This window comes from Podarcis muralis, chromosome 10 (assembly GCF_964188315.1).
Source record: "Podarcis muralis chromosome 10, rPodMur119.hap1.1, whole genome shotgun sequence".
Taxonomy (NCBI): domain Eukaryota; kingdom Metazoa; phylum Chordata; class Lepidosauria; order Squamata; family Lacertidae; genus Podarcis; species Podarcis muralis.
The window spans coordinates 26,740,443-26,765,484 of NC_135664.1; the positions used below are offsets into that span (position 1 = coordinate 26,740,443).

At 41.9% G+C, this 25,042-nt stretch overlaps 1 protein-coding gene across 1 annotated transcript in view; it reads left to right on the forward strand.

Annotated features, from left to right (window-relative positions):
* CNTN1 (contactin 1) overlaps positions 1 to 25,042 on the forward strand; it is a 161,269-nt gene that overhangs the window by 99,105 nt on the left and 37,122 nt on the right. Inside the window, exons 4-11 of the mRNA XM_028746414.2 lie at positions 4,500 to 4,614; positions 6,442 to 6,474; positions 7,377 to 7,412; positions 13,993 to 14,119; positions 16,795 to 16,973; positions 20,146 to 20,241; positions 22,141 to 22,347; positions 22,907 to 23,003. Of these exons, the coding sequence (XP_028602247.1) occupies positions 4,554 to 4,614; positions 6,442 to 6,474; positions 7,377 to 7,412; positions 13,993 to 14,119; positions 16,795 to 16,973; positions 20,146 to 20,241; positions 22,141 to 22,347; positions 22,907 to 23,003 (836 nt within the window). The 5' untranslated portion in view covers positions 4,500 to 4,553. The remainder of the gene's footprint in view (positions 1 to 4,499; positions 4,615 to 6,441; positions 6,475 to 7,376; positions 7,413 to 13,992; positions 14,120 to 16,794; positions 16,974 to 20,145; positions 20,242 to 22,140; positions 22,348 to 22,906; positions 23,004 to 25,042) is intronic.

The following is a 25,042-nucleotide window of genomic DNA, read 5'->3' on the forward strand; positions in this document are numbered from 1 at the left end:
TATATTTTATTATATAGATTTATATCTAAACAAAGTGGGTGCAGTTATTAAGCATTTTGAAGCAAGGGCGCACCACTATGCTGATGACACTTGGCTCTACTTCTCCATAACATCTGAATCAGGAGAGAATGAAAGCTTTGTACTAATGTCTGGATGCAGTGGTGGACTGGAGGAACACCAATAAACTGTGTTTGAATTATGGGAACATTGGGGCTCTTTGAGTCAGTGATTCCTGTGTTTGGGAAATTGGCAAGTTACCTGTTTTGGATGGGGTTGCAGAGGGATCTGAAGGACCAAGTGCATAGTTTTGGGGGGTACTCAGGTGTGCATGTTTGTTACTAGAGGTCCAAGTGTCCTCTGTGACTAGGAGTGCCTTTTACCAGCTTCATCTGGTTTGCCAACTATGGCCATCCCTGTACAGGGATTGCCTGAGCACTGCAGTCCACGCACTGGTAACCTCTTGGCTATACTACTGCTATGTGCTTTATGTGGGGCTGCCCTTGGGTCTGGTTCAGAAGTTCCAGCTGATGGCTAGATTGCTGATGGCAGCTTCTGGTCAAGAACATATGACACCATTGTTAAAACAGCTACATTGCCTACCCAACTACTACCAAGTCAGGTTCAAGGTCCTTGGATTGATTTGCAAAGCCTTGAATAATTTGGGTCCAGGAAATCTCAAGGATTGCCTGAAGCCTTATATTCTAGCTTGATCACTGAAGATAATTTGCAGGAGCATCTTTGGTCATTACCCAAGTTGGTGAAGCTCGTTTGACAACAACGTGAAACCAAGCTTTTAGTGTCATTTGCCCAGTCCTGTGAAGCACTGCCAATAAAGATTCAGTGGGCACCTTATGTGCCAACTTTTAAATGCCTGCTGAAAACCTTTCTATTCTACCAGGCCTATGCAGGCAATTAAAAGTACCTTCTCCACAATGGTCTATTGATGTTTGTTTTTAATTTCTTTTTTCTTTTAACCAGTTTTTAACATTTTATGGTGTTATTGTTTGGTTTTATATTTTTATATTGTTGTAAGCCACTGTGATACAAAAAAATAACAAAATAAACCTCTTAATCAAGAAATATCTAAGAATGAATTAGGATTGGGATCTTCTAGATTCAGTGATTGCCAATAAACCAAAAACACCAAATGTTAGGTGGAATCTTCTTTCTTGTAGTTTGGATCCATTGCTCCGTGTCCGCTTCTCTGGAGCAGCAGAAAACAACCTTTCTCCCTCCTCTATATGACATCCTTTTATATATTTGAACATGGCTATCATATCACCCCTTAACCTCCTCTTCTCCAGGCTAAACATGCCCAGCTCCCTTAGCCGTTCCTCATAAGGCATCGTTTCCAGGCCTTTGACCATTTTGGTTGCCCTCCTCTGGACACGTTCCAGTTTGTAGTGTCCTTCTTGAACTGTGGTGCCCAGAACTGGACACAGTACTCCAGGTGAGGTCTGACCAGAGCAGAATACAGTGGCACTATTACTTCCCTTGATCTAGATGCTATACTCCTATTGATGCAGCCCAGAATTGCACTGGCTTTTTTAGCTGCCGCGTCACACTGTTGGCTCATGTCAAGTTTGTGGTCAACCAAGACTCCTAGATCCTTTTCACATGTACTGCTCTCAAGCCATCTTGTATTTGTGCCTCTCATTTTTCCCCCCAAGTGCAATACTTTACATTTCTCCCTGTTAAAGTTCATCTTGTTTGTTTTGGCCCAGTTCTCTAATCTGTCAAGGTCATTTTGAAGTGTGATCCTGTCCTCTGGGGTGTTAGCCACCCCTCCCAGTTTGGTGTCATCTGCAAATTTGATCAGGATGCTCTTGAGTCCATCATCCAAGTCGTTGATAAAGATGTTGAATAAGACCGGGCCCAAGACAGAACCCTGTGGCACCCCACTAGTCACTCTTCTCCAGGATGAAGAGGAACCATTGGTGAGCACCCTTTGGGTTTGGTCAGTCAGCCAGTTACAAATCCACTGAGTGGTAGCATAGTCATGATACCTTGAAAGGTATCAACATGATACCTTTACAGTTTTCTGTAAATTGACATCTTTTTAGATAATCACTTGAATAACCTGATCATAAAATGTTGGTAAGGAATTTTAAATTGATTCTGCTTGACAATTAAAAAGAGAGTATGGTATATTTGCATCTGACTTGCAGAATCCAAATTTTTGTTATTTTCTGTCAAAGCAGCATCAAAACAAACAAACAAAATGCCATTTTAAAGTATTCGAAAAAGGAATGCTGCTCAAGATTCATAGTTTTGTGTAGGCATTGTAGAAGCTAATAAGTCCTTCCATATCTATTTACCCCTTTCTTTGTAGGACTTGTAGCTCAGGAAAAGAATGGCTAGAGAATGATAAGGAAGTGAGAAAGAGGTCAAACTATTAATAAAATAAGAAGTCTAGGAAATACAAATGCATTAAGGTTTAAAACCAAGTCACAAATACTAGTACTGCAAATTAACTAGAGACCTGGATTGTTCTTCCCTTCTATCTTGCAGCTGCCTTCTGGTCTAATTTGTATTGTTTATTCATTGAATGAAAGAGATTTTTTAAAGCATTCCCAACAGAAGCAAGTGACGGGTTTTTAAAAGGCACCCTGTTCAAGAGTTGCTAGGAAACACGCCATCTAGAAAAAAGAATCTCCTACTGAGTTTGTCCTCGTAGGGAAAAGTTGTGTTGGGTTTTTGTATGTGTAAAGTGTTATGCTATGACCTTGCTTTGAGACCCTTAGAATAATCTGTAGATGTAGGGTTTCAGAATCTTATTTGCAAGAGTTTGTGAAAGCAATTTTCATAAAAAGTACTTTGTAATAGTGGATATTTGAAATTATGTCATTGTTCCAAAGAAACTCAGAACATCATACATGGATTTATTTCACATTATCCTTCTCCTGTGAGATGCATCATGATTGGGTCCTTGGTCAACCACTTGACTTTCATTGGCCTGGATGGATTTTCATTTGTTTCACCCTCTGCCAAAGGAAACCCCAAATTATCTGCCAGTACTGCAGATTTGTTCCTGAGCAGGTCTCAGTGCTCTCAACCTGTAACCCTGGGATGCAAAAAGTGTCCAAATAATGAATGACATTAGCCAGCCTAGTTCACTGCTTGACAACCTACTCCAGGAAGGCAGCACAAGAAATCAAACAGGACAGTTCCCTGTCAATATAGAACTTACCTTTGATAGAACAGGAGGTGAAAGTTCAAAGGCTCACTTGAAAAAAGCAAATTTTACATGACATTTGCTCATGAAATGCCATCTTCCACCACACTGCGCATATGGTGCTGTCAAGGGAAGTATATGGAACAGAGCAAAGCTCACTTTCACATTGGATAGCAATACTTACCAAATTATCTGTAGGTATAAAAGGTGATGAATAAATCTAAACTCTATCACCGCCTTTGATGTCATTGGAGGATCATCAAAAGGTCCTGTTACCCAGCCATCAACCACTTCCTTTCTATCTTTTCCCTCACTAGCCATTCCATGCCCCAAATTAACTTAAGACTGCTTGAAATAAGTAGGTGGTGAGGACCCTGATAAGTGACCCAGAACCCAAACTTAAACCTATCAATGAAATGAACTACATTCTCCTTGCTCAAGTGGAATGCCAGCACTTAAAAATACTTCTCCTTTAACTTGACTGGGACTCTTTTCTCATACCTTGACCTGATTGCTCTGGTTTCTTCGCACTTGTCGCTTTTCTAACATAAAAAAACTTTATTAACCATTAGTCCCACCCTGAACTAATTTGGGTCCAGATTTGGATGGGAGATCCCCAGGTTGGCCCAGGGTGGGTCACCCTGATTGGGGGCCCTTGGATTGGCGCTATGGGTCAGATCAAAGGGTGCTGTGTGCAGACCTACCCAATATTTCAGAAGCACCCTATACCTCTCCAACTGCTGCTGCATTTCTATAGCCATGTAAGTGAAGAAACTAAGAAGCCAATTAGCCAAAGTTCTGTCACTCCCATCTAATCTTTCCTTGTTGTTTATCCTCTTCCTTGTCTTTATCCTTCTTCTCTGACTCCCTTACTAAGAGTGTGAACACATCCATGTATTTACACCTCCACATTAACTGCCATTGTGCAAATGTTTTTTAAGCAGATGTAGAATTAATAGCCACATACTAACATAACCACAGGGAAGATTTTTTTGGCCAGTTCAAATAAATTTAATAGCACCTTATTGTTCTGTGAAGTACAAGAGGAAAAAGAAAGCTGCCATCTCACATGCCCTTTCTGAAAGACCAACAACTGACCAGTGTCATACTATTCTGGTTGTTGTTGTTTTTTTAAAATTCTGTTTATGTCATGGTAATGTGATTTCAGATTTGATGCCGAAATTATCTGTTTCCAAGATTTAACAACATTTTAATCCATTGGCTCCAAAGTCGCCCCCAAATGTTGGGTTATGGCCAGATAAGCATATCTTAGAAGTCTTTAATGCAATAGAATTTATTATTCTCTATTCTTTTTTATGATCAGCTATTTCCCATGATTTGAAGGTCAGCGTCCTTGAGAATAAACATACTTGTGAAGATGAAGCTGCAGCCCTTGACCAGTCATTTTGCTGCAATCTGTTCCATTTTCTGCCTGGCAGGTAAGATGATCCCTGTGTTTAATCAGTTAACCAGTAAATGTAATGCCATTGGTATCTGAGCTACGAAGCTAGAGCAAAACACAGCTTTAATTATTGTCACTTGGCAAGTTATTTAATTTTCATTTTGCTTTCATAATTTGTGTCATTTGTCTTTCTGTTTTTATTAAGTACTAAAATCCAAGTGGCCTTAATTAGGACCCAGCTTTTTCCTATTTCATCCCTGATTTTCTTTGGATTGGAAGCCAAACCAGGAAAGGGGGGGGGGGATAGTATATGCCTGTAATAAAATGAGTTCATAGTGATTTTTGTTTTGTTTTTATTAGGCAATAATGCCTAATCAAGAACGCTTATTTATTATGGGTTGTATTCAACTATGTTTTAATGGTCCTAACTTAGCCATGTTCATTCATCTCAATGGGTTTATTCTGAGTAAAACTTTGTTATTACAACCACCCTATGACCCTATGAATAAACAAATTCTGCAAAATACACAAAGGCAAAAACAACTTCTAGAGGAGTAGCTGTGTTGGTCTGCTGGTCTGCTGCAGCAAAAACATCAAAAAGATATGTAGCTTCTCAAAGACTATCAGATTTAGTATGGCATTGTGTTTTCATGCACTTGAGCCCACTACCTGTATCTGAAATGAACTCTAAAAAGAAACACATATTGTAGCAGAGGCATTCATTATTAAAATGCTGCAAGGCTCTTTGTTATAACTGGGAAGGAAACAAAGATAAACTTGACCTTGAAAATTAGTGAGCTGTCTTTATTGACTAACGTTTTAAGTCTTAAATGCTCATGAATTACTTGTAGCAGATAATATAATTAAACATTTAAATATTTAAAAGCAGAAGCAGATTATTACTGTAGGATCTGTTATTTGTTGCCAGTGAAGTTATAGAGCCAGTGTCACCACTTCTGGTAATTTCTTATAACTGCTTTGATTGAAATATGTTCCCTTTGAAACAACACAGTATGTGGCAATGATGCAGCAGGAGGATAGTATTCATAGTACTAGCAAAGTAGAGTCTGAAAGGAATTATTCTGAAAATGTGAACTTCCAGATCAATCTGGAAATATGGATTTGGAGACTTAGCTCTAATTTTCTCTCCATCGGTTAATATTTCTTAATTAAATATAAACATTTGCAAGTAGATATATTTATCATTTGCATTGTTCAGCCTGGGACCCAAAATTAACGCGCTTAGCGGCAGAGAAAGTGTGACACACCAATTTATCATCCCAGCCGTAATAGTTTGTGCCTTTTGGCTGCTGCTCTTTAAAGGATCTTTTCAGAGAAGCAGCGAACTGCTGTCCCCAACAGGAAGAATCTAAGAAACCTCTATGCATGCACAGAGCTTTGAATCTCAGCCAAAAATTGTGGTTGAATGAAACAATATTTGGATTTGAGAACCATACCTGTGCTTAGAACAGGCATAGGCAAGCTTGGCCCTCCAGATGTTTTGGGACTACAATTCCCATCATCCCTGACCACTGGTCCTGTTTGCTAGGGATGATGGGAATTGTAGTCCCAAAACATCTGGAGGGCCGAGTTTGCCTATGCCTGGCTTAGAATTTAGGCTGCAATCCTATGCACAGTCAACCTTGGGAGTTAGCACTATTGAAAACAGTAGGATTGAGTGCTGCTTTTGCAGGCCTTGGAGAAACCATGTCTCTTTCTCATGCGTCCCATCCCTTCTCCCTCTTGCCCCATTGCAAGAGAAAATTAAAGCAGTCAGATAACTTTATCCCTCCCCCTTTAAAAAAATAAAGACAGTATTTGATTTTAAGTTACTCAGCATTTACTCTTCTTTCATTGAAAATAGGCCTGAGGTGCTCAAGTGCTGCAGGAACTCCCGGTGAGTAACACAACAAGCAGGAATTTCTTGGTTTGCTTCTGCAGAGATTGATGCATGTGCATGACCCTGAGCCGCCAGAGGGACATGAGAGAGACAAAAATTATGTGCTGGTGGTCAAGATCTCAGTAGCAGAGCTGATCACCTTTTATATCTGCACCTGGCCCACCCATGAGGCAAGGTGAGGCGAGTGAGATCCACAGGGGCAGCGGATCCCAGTGCAGATCTTTATTCCCCTCTTGTTACTGATGTAGATCTTCACTCACTCCTTCTTCCCTGGCAGGGAGGGGGCACCATTTTGTGGTTCATCTCAGGTGCCAAAATGTCTTGGGCTGGCCCTGATCTGCACCCATGGAATCCCTTTCTGAATTTAAGAACAATAATTGCCTAGCTCTAGAAATGTCTGAAAATGCACAGATAGTATCTTGGAAGGTCCTAGCATTTGAGTAATAGTATAGAGTAAAGGTAAAGGGATCCCTGACCATTAGGTCCAGTCGTGTCCGACTCAGGGGTTGCAGCGCTCATCTCGAACCAGAGCAGCACACAGAAACGCCGTTTATCTTCCTGCCGGAGCGGTACCTATTTATCTACTTGCACTTTGACATGCTTTCGAACTGCCAGGTTGGCAGGAGCAGGGACCGAGCAACGGGAGCTCACCCCGTTGCGGCGATTCGAACCGCCGACCTACTGATCGGCAAGCCCTAGGCTCTGTGGTTTAACCCACAGCGCCACCCACATCCCTTAGTATAGAACCGACTCAGTATAGAACCAACTGCCAAATCACACAGTAATCATTGCATTCCTGCAGACCATTCTTGTCATTTTTTAATGTAATAATAGTTCTCATGAAGAAAGCTTCATAAACCCTTTTGGGAAATAATTGTCTCTTTCAACTTTGCTTGCAGTACGTGACATCCATGGAAGTAAAGTCTTTGTAAGAGGTAAGCTGCTACTCTTCAAATGTTCTGCTTAAGTTGAAAACAAGACTATGGAATAAAAAGAGTATGAAAGTATATTCTTGAATAAATGACCCTAAGGCTTATGCACCACCAAAATACAGACGATCCACATAAATTGGTGTACATAGTTGATTTATTTAAAATATTTGTATGCTGCTCTTCAGCTATAATGGTTCTCAAAGTGGCTTGCAATAATAATAGAACAGAAGTTAAGAGATAGCCAATGAAACTAGAAACAAAAATTACAGAAACAAGAAAAATAGGTAAAATAGTGATACAGTCTATTTTCCAAAATTGTCAGGGAGCATTAAACAGAATCTCATTCCATGAACACAACTTAGTTGAATTCTGCCCTGAGTTTTTACTGTCCTCTGAAAGAAGAAACATGTGTGTCAACCTGACTCAAGAAGACAGAATTCTACAGCTTACATGCTACCTGATGTCATATATAATGCAATATGTGGAGCAGGTATAAATATAAGGCACAGGCAAAAGGTGTTTTGCATATGCTGCCACATTGCCAATTGGAGATAGCTGCAAAGCCTTAAGAAAAGCTTTGTAAGATAGTGCTTTGAAAGATGCTTCTGGAGATTGACATTTGCCAAAGTTCCATCTTGTCCAGTGATTTGAAAGGGGCTTCTGAAGACCCCTGCAGCCAAAAAAAGACCACCTGATATCATTGTGATGTCAGGTGATTGGCCGGTGCGTGGCTCTGCCCACATGTCAAATATGGTCCATAAGGGGTCTGAGAAGATAACAATCTGTCACTTATGGCTAGATCCAGTTCTTCATACCTGTATTAAGACAAGCCATGGGTTAGCTTAGTCCAGCACAGAAGGACTAAGGATCAGGAGGAAAGGAGCAGCAGAACTCTCATGCTCTCAAATTCAAACAGAAACCAGGATTGGCTTCTGTGATTCCAGGATGCCCTGCTTAAAACGGGTCAGGTGACAGGTATGCCGTATGATTAGAGTATGATTGGAGTCATTTTGTTCCTGCTATTATTAAATGACTGAGAGTCAGAAATCCTGTTGATATACTTCAAATATCTTAGAGCTCTTACTAATAGATCCAAATCTATCTTCTGCCCTCCCCTGGAATAGAGCAATATCTGCTTTATGAAAAGAACATGAACTGATATTTCAAACATATATTCTGTGAGGAGTTTTTCTAAGGCAACTGCTTTGGAAATAGATATTGTAAAATGGAGGTTGGAATCTTTATCTATTTTTGTCACAAAGCACATAACATATGGCGACTTTCACAGCTTGCAAGAATGAAACATTATTGCCTCTAAATAGAAAGACTATGTGATTATATATGTCCATTGTATCCTACCAGTGCTGCTGTATTTTGCAAGAATACCCCCTGGAAGCAAATATGGCGCTTGCCAAAGTTAAAGGATAACAAATAAAGCTGTCTGTTAAATTGTAACCATATTCCCAAACACTGGAATATCCTCTTTCATTCCTGTAGGTCTGCCAAAGGCAGGTGTTTAGTTCTTTTAGAAACAACACCGAGAATATGCTTAAATTCTAATTGACATCAGTTTTTGCAAAAACTGAGCAACCATTGAGAGTTTGGAGGTGGGCATCCTGGTTCCCTACCCTTACTTCTAAGTAGTTCAAGGTTGCCAGGGACAGTATCTTTTAGCCATCAAATACCCCTGTAAATAGAAATGTTTTAAAGTTCTTCCAGAGACACTACACCAGGTAGAGCATTTCACAAATGGGGACCCATCGCTGAGAAGGGCCTTCACCAGTGGCCAGGGGCATACGAAGGGGGGGGGTGCGGTCCGCCCTGGGTGTCACCCTGACGGGGGGGGGGCAGTGACAAAATGGTGGGCAGCACTAGTCACCACAGGGCCTGCAACGTGCATGAGCCATGCATCTTGGTGCCCGCAGGCTCCACACTATCTGCCCGCTGCCTCCCCTCCCCAGCTGTAGGGTGGCTGAGGCCCTGCTTCATACCCTGTCCCTATGGGTGCTGTGCGCCCCGTCTCATCCCTAGGGACAGCACGGCATGAGGCGCCCAGCACCCATAGGGACGGGGCACACTGCAGCACACATAGGGACGACACAGGATGCCTTGCCCTCTGTTCCATTCCTATGGGCGCCGGGCGCCCCGCCCCTATGGGCACCGCACCCTGCCCTGCCCCTATGGGCAGTTTGCCCCATCCCTGGGCACGCTGCCCCAGGTGCCCGAGAGCCTCCCTCCTGCTGATCTATTTGAAAAATTAAAATCTGTTAATTTTCCATTTTGTTTTCGGCTGTGACAGCTGCACTGGTTGCTTCAAAGCCCCAGACAGCTTAGGGCAAAGTTATCATAGGGATAACCATCAGATCAGCATGTGAGGTCCTCCTCTGTGTCCCACCTAGGGCTGAAGCATGTGTCATCTTATTGATTTCATTATGCACACTCCTCAAAGAAGTTTCTAAATAAATTTCTAAATAAATAAAAATAAGTTTTAATGAGAAGAGAGATGGAGGGCCATCTCAGTGGCTGCACTCAAATTGTGGAATACTTTGTCCTGTGAAGTGCAAGCAACCTCTTATCTCACTGCTTTTCACTGTTATTAGAGACCTGGCTGCTTTTTTATTTTATGAAATCCACAATGATGCTTTTAAAACCAGTGACTCTCTCTCTCCCCACCCCCCCCTCTTAATTGCTGGGTACTGTCTTTATGAAAATAAGATGTGTATCTGTTGTAATCCTCCTGAGTGGTGCATTTACTCTTATAATGCTGGATATAATTGGTCTCATAACATAAAATTACTGAAACAAATTGATTTCAGTGCAGTGGCTAATATAAATAAAGAGCGGATGAAAATAATTTTTTTTTAAAAAAAAATGGAAACGGTTTCTCAGAACATCATTTGTATTCATTCAATTAAGGTGACCTAATTTAAGTGCTGCCTCATTTCAAGTGAAAACATCTTCTTAATCACTGGCATGTAGTGTCCAAAGGGAGGCGAGATTCAGTTGAAAGATCCTCTTTATGCAGCCCAGGAAGTGCTTTCTGGGGTACAAAGCTATTAGTTACCAACCAGCTTCACATTCTCTGATAGATATATTATTGTGAAGGAAAGGAGTAGGGAAAAGGAGAAATGAGTAACCAAATGATTTAAATGCTATACTGTGATCACAGCTTGGGAGGGGTGCCACAGGCTATGGGAATTATTTGTAACAAAAATATATCTATTTCAGTCTTTTATATAATGCTACTCCAGCTTTTATAAAGGCTTAGAAGCTTCTCAGTACAAAGATCTGGTGTGAACCCTTGTTAGTAGTAAAACAAATCCATACACAAAATGAGGTGCTGCCACCATTTGCTTGAAATAGTACCATATTTTTCCATCTATAAGATGCCCCCATGTATAAGATTCCCCCTATTTTGGGGGACTCAGATTTAAGAAAATGGGGGGAGATGTATCCGTGTATAAGATGCCCACTAATTTTTGACATTATTTTTAAGGAAAAAAACATAGTTTTATACATGGAAAAATACGGTACACCTGCCATTTTAGAATGCTCAAAGAAGTTCCTCACCTCTCTTTTATATGCTGCTGACAAATTTCCTAAATGCATAAGTAGAATGCAATCCACCAATCATAACAAAGTTATGGCACCCATTGGGACTGTTGGGGCGGAACACATGAAGCCCAAACAGCAAGTGGATCATAGCCAGTGACAGGCAAACCTGGTTTTCTTCTCCCTTGCCTCCATGCTGACTTCTACAAGAGCAACACTGAGACTAAAGAGGAGGAAACTGATAGTAAGGACAAAGGCAGGCAGGTGGGGGCTGACTGGCTAGCTGTGGGCAGACTGATGTTGGTGAGGCAATGCTATGATTCTCCAGCAATTTGACCTCACCCCCGGAGGCACACTCCATTGTTTCCCATGGCAGACAGATGCCAACAACAACAAATAGCTAGATGCTTTTTCAGCCAAAGTGTAACTGTTAGAGAATACACTCCTCTTTGTCCAGTTACCAGTATTTCCTCCCCAAAGCCTATACATGCCTAATCGCTGCTAGAAGTAGTGCAAAAAAGGCAGCCAGAAAATGGCCAAATCCAGTGAGCATTGACCTGCTTGCTATACATGCACAAGGAAAAAATCCAGCTGCTGGGTAAGAAACAGAAAATAGAACAGCAAATAATCACTTTTTTGAGCTTGTGTTGATCAGGGCAGTTCCTAGGAAGTTTATTATAGTTTGCCCCTATAGGTAGTGAGGTGAAGATTGTGCTAGAATTTCTTTTCACAGCTTACATTGCATGTACATGTAAGCTGAATGGAACTTACAGGCATAACAGCAGTGTGTCTGTGGTACTAACCACGAAAAGTGCATTTCACTGGGGAGGAAACAAGGTTTCAAGGTTATTATCTATCATCTATCTATCTATCTATCTATCTATCTATCTATCATCTATCTATCTATCATCTATATCTATCTATCTACAGGCATGTTGTTGTTGTTGTTGTTTAGTCATTTAGTCGTGTCCGACTCTTCGTGACCCCATGGACCAGAGCACCCTAGGCACTCCTGTCTTCCACTGCCTCCCTCAGTTTGGTCAAACTCATGCTGGTAGCTTCAACAACACTGTCCAACCATCTTGTCCTCTGTCGTCCCCTTCTCCTTGTGCCCTCCATCTTTCCCAACATCAGGGTCTTTTCCAGGGAGTCTTCTCTTCTCATGAGGCGGCCAAAGTATTGGAGTCTCAGCTTCAGGATCTGTCCTTCCAGTGAGCACTCAGGGCTGATTTCCTTAAGAATGGAGAGGTTTGATCTTCTTGCAGTCCATGGGACTCTCAAGAGTCTCCTCCAGCACCATAATTCAAAAGCATCAATTCTTTGGTGATCAGCCTTCTTTATGGTCCAGCTCTCACTTCCATACATCACTACTGGGAAAACCATAGCTTTAACTATACGGACCTTTGTTGGCAAGGTGATGTCTCTGCTTTTTAAGATGCTGTCTAGGTTTGTCATTACTTTCCTCCCAAGAAACAGGCGCCTTTTAATCTACAGGCATAGACTGGATTAACTTTGAGTTTCTGCTCAACCAGAAATATATTTTGAGGACTGATCAATAATGTGAGCTGTCACCTACTGGGGTACAGCCCAGATAGAGATGTGCTAGCTTAGAAAGGACAGAACTATATACTATATGTAGTTTCATGATTCTGTTTGCATAAGTCCAGATGAGTGAGCTTTTTTAAAAAAACTTTCTACTACTTTTCCTCCAAAACCCACCCCCAGTTATTTTTATGCCAACTTGGGAAAAGATTCACGTCCTCGTTTCTTTTTCCTTACATGGTTAAAAAGCAGCTGACAGTGTTGTGTTGTTGTTGTTGTTGTTGTTGTTGTTGTTGTTTTTTCAAGACCTCCTTCTTTCCCCACAAGAACCTCTCATATTTAAATTGTAACCCAGCTACATTTTGTAAAGCAAAACAAAAATATGCAAAAAATAAAATTCTCCTTTTCTAAGCAGGAAGCTAGAAATACTGTTGTAGTTGAATCCTCAAGGCCCTCAATTGCAGAGAGTGAAGTTAAGCTAAATTACCCAGCACAAGACTAATCTTTTTTAAAAATTTCTACATTTTTGTTGCTGTTGAAGAAGAACCATTTCAGTGGTAAAGCACAGTAATCTTCACATACATACAGAGTTACAAAACTGCAAAATCACATTATCGGTGCTCCAGTAATATCCAGGCTGGACTCCTGCAGTACGTTGTACCGGGGTCTGCCCCTGAAAAGCAGCTGGAAATTGCAGCTGATTCAAAGTGTGGCACTGTGGCAGCCAGACTGTATACTGGGACAGAGTCCCAGGAGTGGTAGTGTAACTTCAAAGACTAGCAAATTCACTTTCAGGGTCAATTCAAGATGCTGTTTTGGACCTTCAAATGGGTGGAACCTTCATTATTGTGAAGGTGAGGTTATCTGAAAGTGAAGCAAGACCATTTGCATATGTTCTTTTGTTTTGTTTTTACTCATCCATTCACTGTGCTTTAATTTTAAACGCGGGTTTCAGGATTGAGTTCTGAGTAGACACCACTATCCTGAAAAGCAGGGTAGCAGAAAAATCAAATGACAGTTTAGTTGCAACATGTGGCGGGTGACTAAGCAGACAGCTAATGAAGCTAACCTTTCAACTTGAGCTTTGCTGAATATAATGGCCCAAGCCAGAGGACATCAGATGTCATCACCATCTGGTGGCTATTTGCTGGACTGCAGAGGAGATTTCATCTGTCTGTATCTTCCAAACAGACAGATGCACAAGTCACAAACGCTTCCACTAGCTTTGGCACCAGTTGGCAGGAGAGCCAGTGGCCTTAAGGGAAATTGCAACTAGTTCACAGGGTTCCCCCCCCCCCCCGATGGTAGGTACATGGACAAGACATAACTGTAGTAGTAAAAGGAGAAGCTGTAGCATTTAAATTGTTGATGTTGTACTTACTATGCAGACTTGCTAAAATGGTTTGTAGTCATTTTAACTGCATTCTCAATATGCAGTAAATAAATATTTTCAAGGGGTGGTTATAATTGACTTGCCATATATTTTCAGATGAGCAAAAGGGGTATGGACCAATTTTTGAAGAACAGCCCATTGATACAGTCTACCCAGAAGAATCTCCAGAAGGAAGAGTTTCAATGAACTGCAGAGCCAGAGGAGTCCCCGCTCCCACTTACAAGTAACATATGTTGAAGTCTTAACTTGTGTTACTGTAACTAATGTATAGGAGTTGCTATTCACTTCCATCTTGGAAATTTTGGTCTGGAAAATGCAAGTGCAGTGGGTGACCTTGGTAAAAGGTAAAGGTAAAGGTACCCCTGCCCGTCCGGGCCAGTCTTGACAGACTCTGGGGTTGTGCACCCATCTCACTCAAGAGGCCGGGGGCCAGCGCTGTCCGGAGACACTTCTGGGTCATGTGGCCAGCGTGACATCGCTGCTCTGGCGAGCCAGAGCCGCACACGGAAACGCCGTTTACCTTCCCGCTAGAAAGCGGTCCCCATTTATCTACTTGCACCCGGGGGTGCTTTCGAACTGCTAGGTTGGCAGGCGCTGGGACCGAACAACGGGAGCGCACCCTGTCGCGGGGATTCAAACCGCTGACCTTTCAATCAGCAAGTCCTAGGCGCTGAGGCTTTTACCCACAGTGCCACCCGCGTCCCAGGGTGACCTTGGTAGCTTTGGACAATTCAGAACCATTCAGTTCCTTACAGGAGTGATAGCAACCACAGAGTAATGTGGAGGTGAATGAGAAGAAGTTGATAAAGTACTTTGCCTATGAGAAATGCTGTCAGTGTGCATGAATCTATATGTGAAGAGCAGCTTTAAATCCATAGCCTGTTTATCTCATTGCTCTCTGATTAGTTCATCATCCACAGGTCTAAAACGTATTCCAACTTAAACTGTACTACTCAATTTAGCTCTACCTCACAACTGAATGTCAGTTTGATCAGAATCGGCTTATGTTAGTTCCAGGAGATGTATCAAAATCTTGAGTGATGCCGCAAGTGCTGTAAGATATTTGTATTTGGCCTGATTTCAGTGGCTAGATCAGTCTTCACCAGCCTGGTTCCCTACAGATACTTTGGACTACAAGTCCCATCAGGCATAGCCCCCTATGAGGCTAGACTGTGAGGGATAGAAAGGGATGTTAAGTGATATTTTAACATTCTGTTGCATAATAACTACAGTAATGAAATAAAAAAGCATGAGGGAGTATAGCAGTCATACATTCAGAGAGCAATTTAGTAATGTATGCTCAGAAGTTTCTTCCACCAGGATTCCTTAGAAAGGTAAAGGGTAAAGGGGACCCCTGACCATTAGGTCCAGTCGTGACCAACTCTGGGGTTGCGGTGCTCATTTCACTTTATTGGCCGAGGGAGCCGAAGTACAGCTTCCGGGTCATGTGGCCAACATGACTAACCTGCTTCTGGCGAACCAGAGTAGCACACGGAAACGCTGTTTACCTCCCTGCTGGAGCAGTACCTATTTATCTACTTGCACTTTGACGTGCTTTCGAACTGCTATGTTGGCAGGAGCAGGGACCGAGCAATGGGAGTTCACCCCGTTGCGGGGATTCGAACCGCTGACCTTCTGATCAGCAAGTCCTAGGCTCTGTGGTTTAACTCACAGCGCCACCCGCATCCCCCACCCTAGAAAGGTAGGATTGTGCTTATTCCTGTAAGAGTTCGCCTCCCCCACTTCTAATTTTCTGTACAAGTCAATAGCTATATTCACACACAGTGCTAAACCACAATTTAGCTCTATCTGGGTGAGCTGGAATAAGTTCAAACAAAGCATCAGTCTCACACACTCTCCTCTCCTTCTGAACACCCAGAAGGAGGACTTCAGCAGCATTTAGGTTCACTTTTGAAGACCACTGCGTTGTTGTTACATTTGAACCAGGGATCCTGGATTCAAACAGGCTTGGGTTAATTGAACAGGTCAGATTCGCAGAGCCCATGGTTTAAAGTTGGTTTGTTGTGAAACTTACCCGAGTTTTGTTTTAAACCAGGGTCTCTGGTTCAAGCATAACAACAAGCTGGGATTCTATTAATGTGAAGCTAAAGTCCTCTTCCCAACTGTCTGGAAGGAGAGGGGATTGCTTGAGCATGATACCTTGCTGGGGCTTGTTCCAGCTTGTCCAATACAAATGCAGCTGTTGTGTGCATTTTATTTATTTTTCAAAACTATCTTCCTCTGCATCGTGTGTGTGAGAGAAAACTTAACATTCATTCAGAGCCTTCCTGAGAGATGCTACAAGTCTCATCTTGGCCCTGATGGAGGGCTGCAGATTCCTCGCCCCTAATTTGCTTGCTGTGCTAGAGATATTGGATATGAAAAAGAGTGGGCACTCCCTCTGGTGGTCAAAGTGAACTATTTACATATATTTCTCACACACAGCTGCGTAAGAGAGAGCACACAAGGCACTACAAAATACTAGTTCAAGCATGAGTGTTTAAGCATCTGATAGACACAGTTTTCATTTAGCCTTTTGCTGCTTTTGAGCCACAGAGTAAGTTGGTTGTGTACATGCCAATTACGAAGAATCTTGGTTTTAATATAGTTTCAATAGCATCAAGACCCTGACCATACTAAATTCAGCATCTTATATTCACTATGCTGGCAGAAACCTACACAGCCACCTGTTGTTACAGCTGCTGGAAGTTGTCATGGGCTAACTGAAAACTGGGGCTGCTACAGGCTGAAAGAGTTCCATAATCACTACTGACACAAGTTCTGAGAAGGAAGGAATACATTTGTCCATCTGGAAGGACTTTTTGTGCGCTGATAGAAAAGAGCAGGTTATTATATTGTTGCTTTTAGTGTGTGATAAAATACCTTCTCCCTCAATAGGTGGCAACGTAACAACTGGGATATTGATATTAAAACAGCAAAGGAGCACCACAGTATGGTGGGAGGTAACCTGGAAATCAACAATCCTGAGAAATCAAGGGATGAAGGAAAGTATGTTTGCCTAGCATACAATGTACATGGAACTATAAGGAGCCGGGAAGCATCTCTAAACTTTGGATGTAAGAAATGTTTACCTTTTTAACATGGATTGCATAGATGAGTTGTTCACTCTGAACCCTGAGCAGTTAGAATAGGGCAATAGTGAGGTTCCCCATAATTCTTCTGGTGGTGGTTGGGTTCCTCAGTGTTTGTGTTTTTAGCCCCTGAGTGCAAGGAGTGTAGGTCTGGAGAGTGCACCCTTTAAACTTCCAGCTTGGGGAGGCTGTTCATAGGCAACACATACACTGTAGCCACAACCCTGTTGGATACAATAGAATGCTTCTTTCAAGCCTAAATTTCAGCAGAGGAGGGGTTGGGACAGGGAACCATTTAGGTCCCAGGGAAGTCCTCTGCAGGTACATGTACACCTGTGGCTGCCACATTGGAAAGCCCTGAACTGAACAAAGATAAGTCCCTCCCCCTCTTTTTTTACAATATATTGGCTGATAGTAATGAGAGCCAATGAGACAACCATCTTTTTCAGTGTTGTTAAAACTTGAGGTACTTGTCAAACTCACATGATTTTAGTTACCAACCAATACAGAGAACAAGAGAGAATATATCTTATGGAGTGCTGTTCTGACACTGTTTCAGAAACTCTGATCTAAGAGATTGTTCTCCGTCATCCAAAGTACAAATGTGTCACAGCAAGAAAACAGACACAAATCTATTTAGTTAACAAGATGGCGCAAGCAAATGAGCTGTGCCTTATGCTGCTGAAGGCAGTTCCCAATAAAATGAATCAATTAAAACAGACATACAACACCAATAAAAATGCAACAGAGTAGTTCACAAGAAAATAGTTGCATTGTGATTACTGTAAGCGCTTTGGGGGTAGGAAATTCTCTCTCTTTTGGTTTGCCTTATGTTGTCCCATAATGTGTCATTTCTGACATTTTAACAACAATGCAACAGCCTGAAGTACAGACATATTGACATAACACTCACCCCCCACATACCTTATAGAGGATAAAACTAGTTTGGGTATTTTGGCTACATTCCTAACCCTGTATGCTCAGAAGTAAATCCTGTTGAATTCAATTGAGTTTACTCTCAGGTAAACGTGATTAGGATTGCAACCTAGATATGTGAAATGTTATTGGACAGGGCGGAGAACTCAGGGGGAAGTGGCTGAATCAGAGATGCCAAGAGGTTTAAATGAAGGTCAAAATGTTCACATCACTATATGCTAAAGATAGATCTCTAATCCTTGACCCTGGATAGGAAATCCTGCTGTCATTATAAGAGAACCTTATGCAAACATTTTCTACACATTCAGTGTTGTTCAGCTTTGGAGAAAGGATGAAACTATACAGGACTAATAGCAGTACTTAATTCCCGAACAGAAATAATACCCATTTTTCATTACACATTAACTTAGTGTGAAATATGCTGCCTTTTAGGCCTTTAGGGCAAAATCTATGATTCCCATATTATGCTTTGGTCTTCTCTCCAGTACAGACTGTGAGTTTAGTATTTAATATATATACACATAAGCCTCCCCCCCACCCCAAAAAGGAAATTATTCTTCCTGAATAATTTTATTACATGAATTATCTGTTATGTGAAGGAAAGAAGTTGTTGGAATTCATGCCCTCTTTTGTTCCATTGACACATCTATGACAGCACATCTGCATGTAATATGAGAGTCCATTGCCTCCCATATCATGGCTTGAAGCATTACGCTGGTATACTCCGTGATAAGTGCTGATATGTTGTCTCAGCGAATTTTGGAATTGTGTTGATCAAGTACATAAAATAGATGCATAATTTAATAACTTCTAAAAATGGGATCATGGTCTATTTATTATTCACTTTAAAGATGAGAACATAAGCTTATACTCTTCAAGAGAGGATAGCATTAAACAATGTTTCAAAATATGTTTTTCGTATTGAGAGGTTTATCATCTCCACTTTTGAATGAAAGCGTTTTTTTACTCATCAGAATCCAAAGATGAGTGTAATCCCCGCTGCTGCTGTTAAAGCAGGCACACATACCCTTTGGCATTTATTATTACTAAAATAAAATCAGGCTGGGGGTAGTACTGCTTTCAAATCAGTCTGTAACATTTGCAAAAAAATATTGTAGCTCGAAGATTTGTCTGTCACATGCACTGTGCAGATTTTTGCAAGCTCACCTTCCAATGATGATAAGTCACCCCACTCGCACCCCAAAAGTTTAATATGAATGAAATGTTGGAATAATGTTCAGAGAATTTATTAAATACAGGGTTGTTGTTAAGTGTTATTTGTAGAATCATATATTGTAGAAAAATCCATTGGACCAAGGTACAGTAAAGTTGCTGTATAGGGTAACATGGTGTCTGTCCCACACCTGAGCCTTACAGCTCCTGTTCATGTACTGTGCCTGAATCTATGACTAACTTAGCCTAGGGAATCAGCCCAACTATACATTCCCATGTCAACCTGTAAGTCTCTGCCTGGGATCTCAAATTCACCTTCCAAGGTGAACTTTTGGTGAATTCTGAGACTCAGGTTCTGACGGGCTTCTTCTTCTTCTTTGTTTTTCCACTTGCACCTCAGACCAACACTAGACCCAATTAATTCTTCAGCTACATTTTGCTTGCCTACTTTCCCCCTTGCCATTGCTGGTTCTATGACTATGCATGAGTGTCCCAATACAGCCCCAATAGTTCTATAAGAACTTCCCTAGGCAGATACCTAGGGTGTCTTAATAGTTCCAGGAGCCTTATATGCTATTCATACAACTGGCCATGTGAATAATCTATGTTGTTGGCATTTTGCAAACAACTTTAAGTTTTCTGAGACAGATAGCTTTATGCGAGCTATCATTGTTTTTCCCTAAGCTGTCTCATGTTTATGTGTGCATCTTGGCCCCAGCGGTTCCAAAGGAAAACTCCTGATTTGAAAATACTGATTCCAAGTAGGTAGCCTTGCACCTGTATTCAGTCTCCATTGTCTATGATAGAACACAGATAAAAATAATAATCCTTTAACAATTGATGCCTACGCTTTTTGTTACACAATGGAATGATAGAATAAAGGCTTGTACACTCACTCTTTTTTATGAAATAATTTGTGGAAAATCAGCAATGAATATATGCTTATTTTGTAAATGTCTACTTCACATCTTTGGTGAGTTTATACCTGTAGTTTTAGCTGCATATTATATAATACAATTATATAATACATGTACATTGTCTTGCATAGATTTATATCCATTTACTCCTGAAGAGAGGCATGCAGTAAAAGTGCGGGAAGGCGTTGGGGCTGTCCTTCTCTGTGACCCTCCACCTCATTATCCAGGTAATGAAATCCACATTTTTTCAGCTTTCATTGGAAGAACAGGATAGAAACTAATATGATTACAAAATTCCTAACTTTGAATATGACGGTATAAGCTACATAAGCTGCTTAAAGCCTGTAATAAGAGAAGCACAGATCAACCTCGCTGCTTGACTTTTACTTTTTTTTAGTTCCTTAGAGAGTGGTTGGTTCTCTTCAGATTAAAGAGCGGCTGCATCTGGTTGCTGTTAAAAAGCTTTCGCTGATAAAGCTGGGTGAACTTTTGCGCTTACATTCCCACAAATGGCAAGCATGCTTCGGGCATAATTGGAGCGCTTACTGTGCCATCTCCTAGCACAAAGCTAGCACAAAGCCTGCGTGGAAGTATATTTGAACTAATCGGATGGGAGGAATGGTAGGCAGTTGAAGTGTGGAGAGGGTGGCTCTGGTGTGACAGCCAGCAACCTTGCCATTTGGCAGAGAGTAGAGGCAAGCTATTAGCACTATTCCCTGCGCACCCAACGAAAGCTTTGGCCACATGCACTTCAGGATTGCCATACTGCGTTACAGCTTCCAACTGGGTTAATGTTCTCCTCTAAGCAACCAGAAGGGGAACCTGCAATAACTATTTCCAGCAGCCACAGATACTGTCTGCCAGGAAACAAGATTCTGCCCATTTCCGCTGTTGGGTGCAGTGTATGCATCCGAGTGATAGTTGTTGGGAATCACAAGTGGGGAGAGTGCTGTTGTGCTCAGGTCCTGCTTTCAGCAAAGAGTCAGGCCAGTAGAATGGATGAGATGCTCTGTCAAGTATAAGCAGCTTGTGATATGACCAGGACAGTAAGGGCGCTCTAGCCACAGATATGTACAGTGACACTATGGTATTGGCAGTTTTCCAAACCCTTTCCTAATGACCCCTAACATCTCGAGGATCACAGGATCCCCACTCCTGATTTAGGGAAATAAGCAAGGGTGTATTCAGAACTCTACCAAGGTGAACGGCGTTGAAGGCAGGACGCCAATGTATGAGCTAAATAATATAACAGATAAAATTGGTTGTAAGTTAGCTAGAGGCCAGCTCATTAGGACTTTCTCCTTCCCCTTTTAAGCTAGAACAACTTTTCAGCCCAGAAGATTTTGGTGTAAAATAATGAAGTGCTTCGAAGACATCTTTCAAGTTCTGAGCAGCCCTCATTTGGGGGGGGGGTATACACTCACTGCTTCTTAATGTCTTTTTAATCCTTTAACAAATCCCTGAAAACCTTGCATCCAGAACTTCCTGGACAGACCTGGAATACTGCAGCCAGAAGCTGTGGAAATCGGCAAAATGTCTGGGAAAATGTATGGCAACCTATGTCATTTTTGCCAGTAGCTCAAAAAAGTCTTCTTTTCCCCCCAATTTTGCCAAAGAAAGCTCCACAACTTTGGCCAACAAGTCACTGAAATGTTCATTTTGCATAGGGAAATGCCCTAAGATCAGTGGCGGAATTCATGCTTTACTTTCAGAAGGCACCTTATTCAATCCCTGGCTTTTCCCAAGTAAGGTTGGAAAACCCCATTCTCTGTAACTTTAGAAAGCCACTTCCAATACTGAGCTAAACAGTCCAGCCTTCTAATTCAATATATAAGGCATCTTCCTATGTTACAAGATACAGCAAAGTCATAGCTCAGTGGCAGTGCACTTTTAAGGTTCTAGGTGCAATTCACTAGCATCTCTGGTTAAAAGTATATTAGGAAATCAGGGCAAGACCTCTAACTGATACGCTGGAGAATTTTGGTCAGTCAAATTCAATAGTGATGACTATAAGAACCATTTAACCTCATGTCAGGCAATATTCATTTATTTGCACAAATTCTTTCTAGAATTGCACACACCTGATCCTTTTATAAATGTCAACAAACCTTTCCCTTCCTTTCCAGATGATCTGAGTTACCGCTGGGTTCTGAATGATTTCCCAGAATTCATTACTTTGGATAAACGGCGGTATGTCTCACAGACAAATGGCAATCTCTACATTGCTAAAGTTGAAGCATCAGATAAAGGCAACTACTCTTGCTTTGTGACCAGCAACTCAATCACTAAGAGTGTTTTCAGCAGTTTTATTCCACTCATTCCTCAAGCAGATCGTAAGTATTTATTCAGAATATTAGGTACATCAGTTTGTCTGTTGTTTATTTTTCAATTACATTCTTAGTGCAGTAATAATTTATTTTTGCTATATGCAATTGAAACTAATACACAAACAGATGTATTTGGTATAGTTCCTTCAATTTGTGGCTGGCTTCGCTGTTCTCGTGGAATTACACTGTTAGATACAACTAGTGTTTTCTTAAGCATCCCATTACAACTGGGGCGTGGTATGGAGTTTCCTGAAAAACTTCACCCCACAACAAGGCAAGGCTTTGCACAATGAAGGGATTGATCAGAGAGCTTACACAACACTCCTTTATGCTTCTTTTATGTAAACCAAATATTGCATATCATGTTGAAAAATTATGTCTATACTGTAAAAAAACACATTGGAACCATCGATCCCATGCAGATGGTCAAACTCACACAGAGTGAGTTTAGTTGTTCATACCATCCTGGTACTTCGGGTGTAAATATGTAATAGAACATGTTTTTAAATGGTTGCCTGTGATTACAACAGACTGGTTTTTAGTTTTTCATTTCTTTTCATGTTAGGTTCAAAAGGCTATCTTCCAGATATCAGAGTGAGCTTCAAAGAGACATACGCACTTTTAGGACAGAATGTAACACTGGAGTGTTTTGCTCTCGGAAAGTAAGTATGCTTGAAGTTGGTTCCACGCATAGGCACAGTTTGTGTAGACTATACTGGGCCTGGGTTATCAGCCCTAATCGCTGTCAGATGTAATCCTCATGTCTACACCTGACAGTTGAGAGGTCAAAGTGCTCCCTTCTTGGACACTTCCCCCTTCCCCTGCCACACTCAGGGTGACTTTGTACATAGATTCAGGTGGGCAGCCATGCTTATCTACATGATCTTCAGTGTGATATGGGCCAAAGATCCTACTTCACTCAAAACCATGGGTGAAAACTGCCCTTGGTGAAAATGGCAATATACATAATTTAAAAATGGCCCCTCTGTTTGGAGTTGAAATTCCACACTTGGATTTGGACTCCACAATGCCACCATTACCTTTCTTCCTCTCTCTATCTCCCTCCCTCTCTCCCTCCCTCTCTCCCTCCCTTTCTCTCTCTCTCTCGGCATGCGTCACGACCGCAGCTGGCTTGGGGCGGGCGGGCGAGACTAGCTGCATTTAAGTGGTCGTGTGGCCGGGAACTCCTCCTTCTGCTTCCTGGCTTCCATGGATCTCCCGCCCTCCCACCCTTTTCCCCCCTGGCATTCTTCACCTTGACCTTGCTATGGACTTCGGTTGGTCGCTTGTTGAAGGGGCCTGGTAGGAATTTTTCCACTTGGCAGATTGGCACCAGCCACTTGGTTTTCACCTACCTCGTAGCAAATCATCACAACTGTGTAAGGTTTGACAGTTAGGCATTGGAAAAGCTTGGTTTATGGGAGAGGAGGTTGGGCCATCACCTACCCCTCCTCTTTAAAGGTAGTCCATTAAAGGAATCCAGGGGTCGTGGTTCCTGTCTGAAGCCTGGGTGGAGGCTAGGGCCATGGCACGAGCTTTCTGGTGACCCTGGGGGAGCTCCAAGTTGATGTACATCAACAGGGCTCCCCCTACAGGTGGTTAACCTTTGTGAGGCTTCCTGCATGGCGGGCTGGAGTCAGATATAGTCAGTTCGGGTCCAATGCCAAAAGCCAATACCACTCACATTTTGTAACCGATAAAAGTTGTGGCCTTTTTCAGCCCATTAACCTAAAATACCGGTGTCCACGTGTTTTATTTCATCAAAGGAGGGAGTGCAGGGCCTTGACACGCAACTCATTTCTGCTTGACAAACCTTAACAATGATCTAAGTACTGTGCAAAATGCCAGGGTCACAAGTGTCTGCCCAATCTGCATTTCACAGCCAAAGCAAGGTGTTGTTGTTGTTTTATAATTAATAAAGTGTATAGACTGCTTTTCACCATCCATGTGGTGGGACTGAGGAAGTGATTAGGAATTGACTGTGAAGATAGTGAGGAAGATATGAGGAACAGCTAAGTAAAGGGTCAATTAACAGCTAAGTAAGGGCTCAGTTGGTTTACAACAGGGATGGGGAAGCTTTATCAGCCCAAGGTCCATGTTCCCTTTTCAGCAATATTCTGAGACCCAGGTGCCACCATTATGTGGCATCAGAGGCAAAACTGAGCAGATCAACCATGAGAATTTTGTCTTTGTACAGTAGGTGAATTACTTCATACTCACACATGCATCTCTATCCTCCATCCAGCCAACCCAAAAAAAAAGTTATCAAGGGCATGTTCCAGCCAGACAAAAACACTCAAGGAGGGTGTTGCTGTTGAGGGGTGTTGTTCAGGAGGGTGACAGATAGATTCCCATGGGCCAGGCAAAGAGGCCCGAAGAACTGTGTTTGATCCCCAAACCAAAGGTCCTCCATTTCTGGTTCATGGTGTATGGTCTGAAGGCAGATGATGCAGCCAGCTTGCTGGAGCTAAGCAGGTCTTGGACTGGTCTGTGCCTGGATAGGAGCCTCATGTACTTTAAAATCCATGGTGGAAGAAAGATGAGCTATAAATTTACAAAAAACAACAACAAATGGGTGTGGGTATATGAGAAAGTGAACTTAAAACTAGAAGTAGTTCTGTAAGTAGAAGGGGAGAGCAGAGACAGAAGGCTTGGGAGGGAATGACAAAAGACCACCAAAGGGTGCCCAAACTTTATTCAC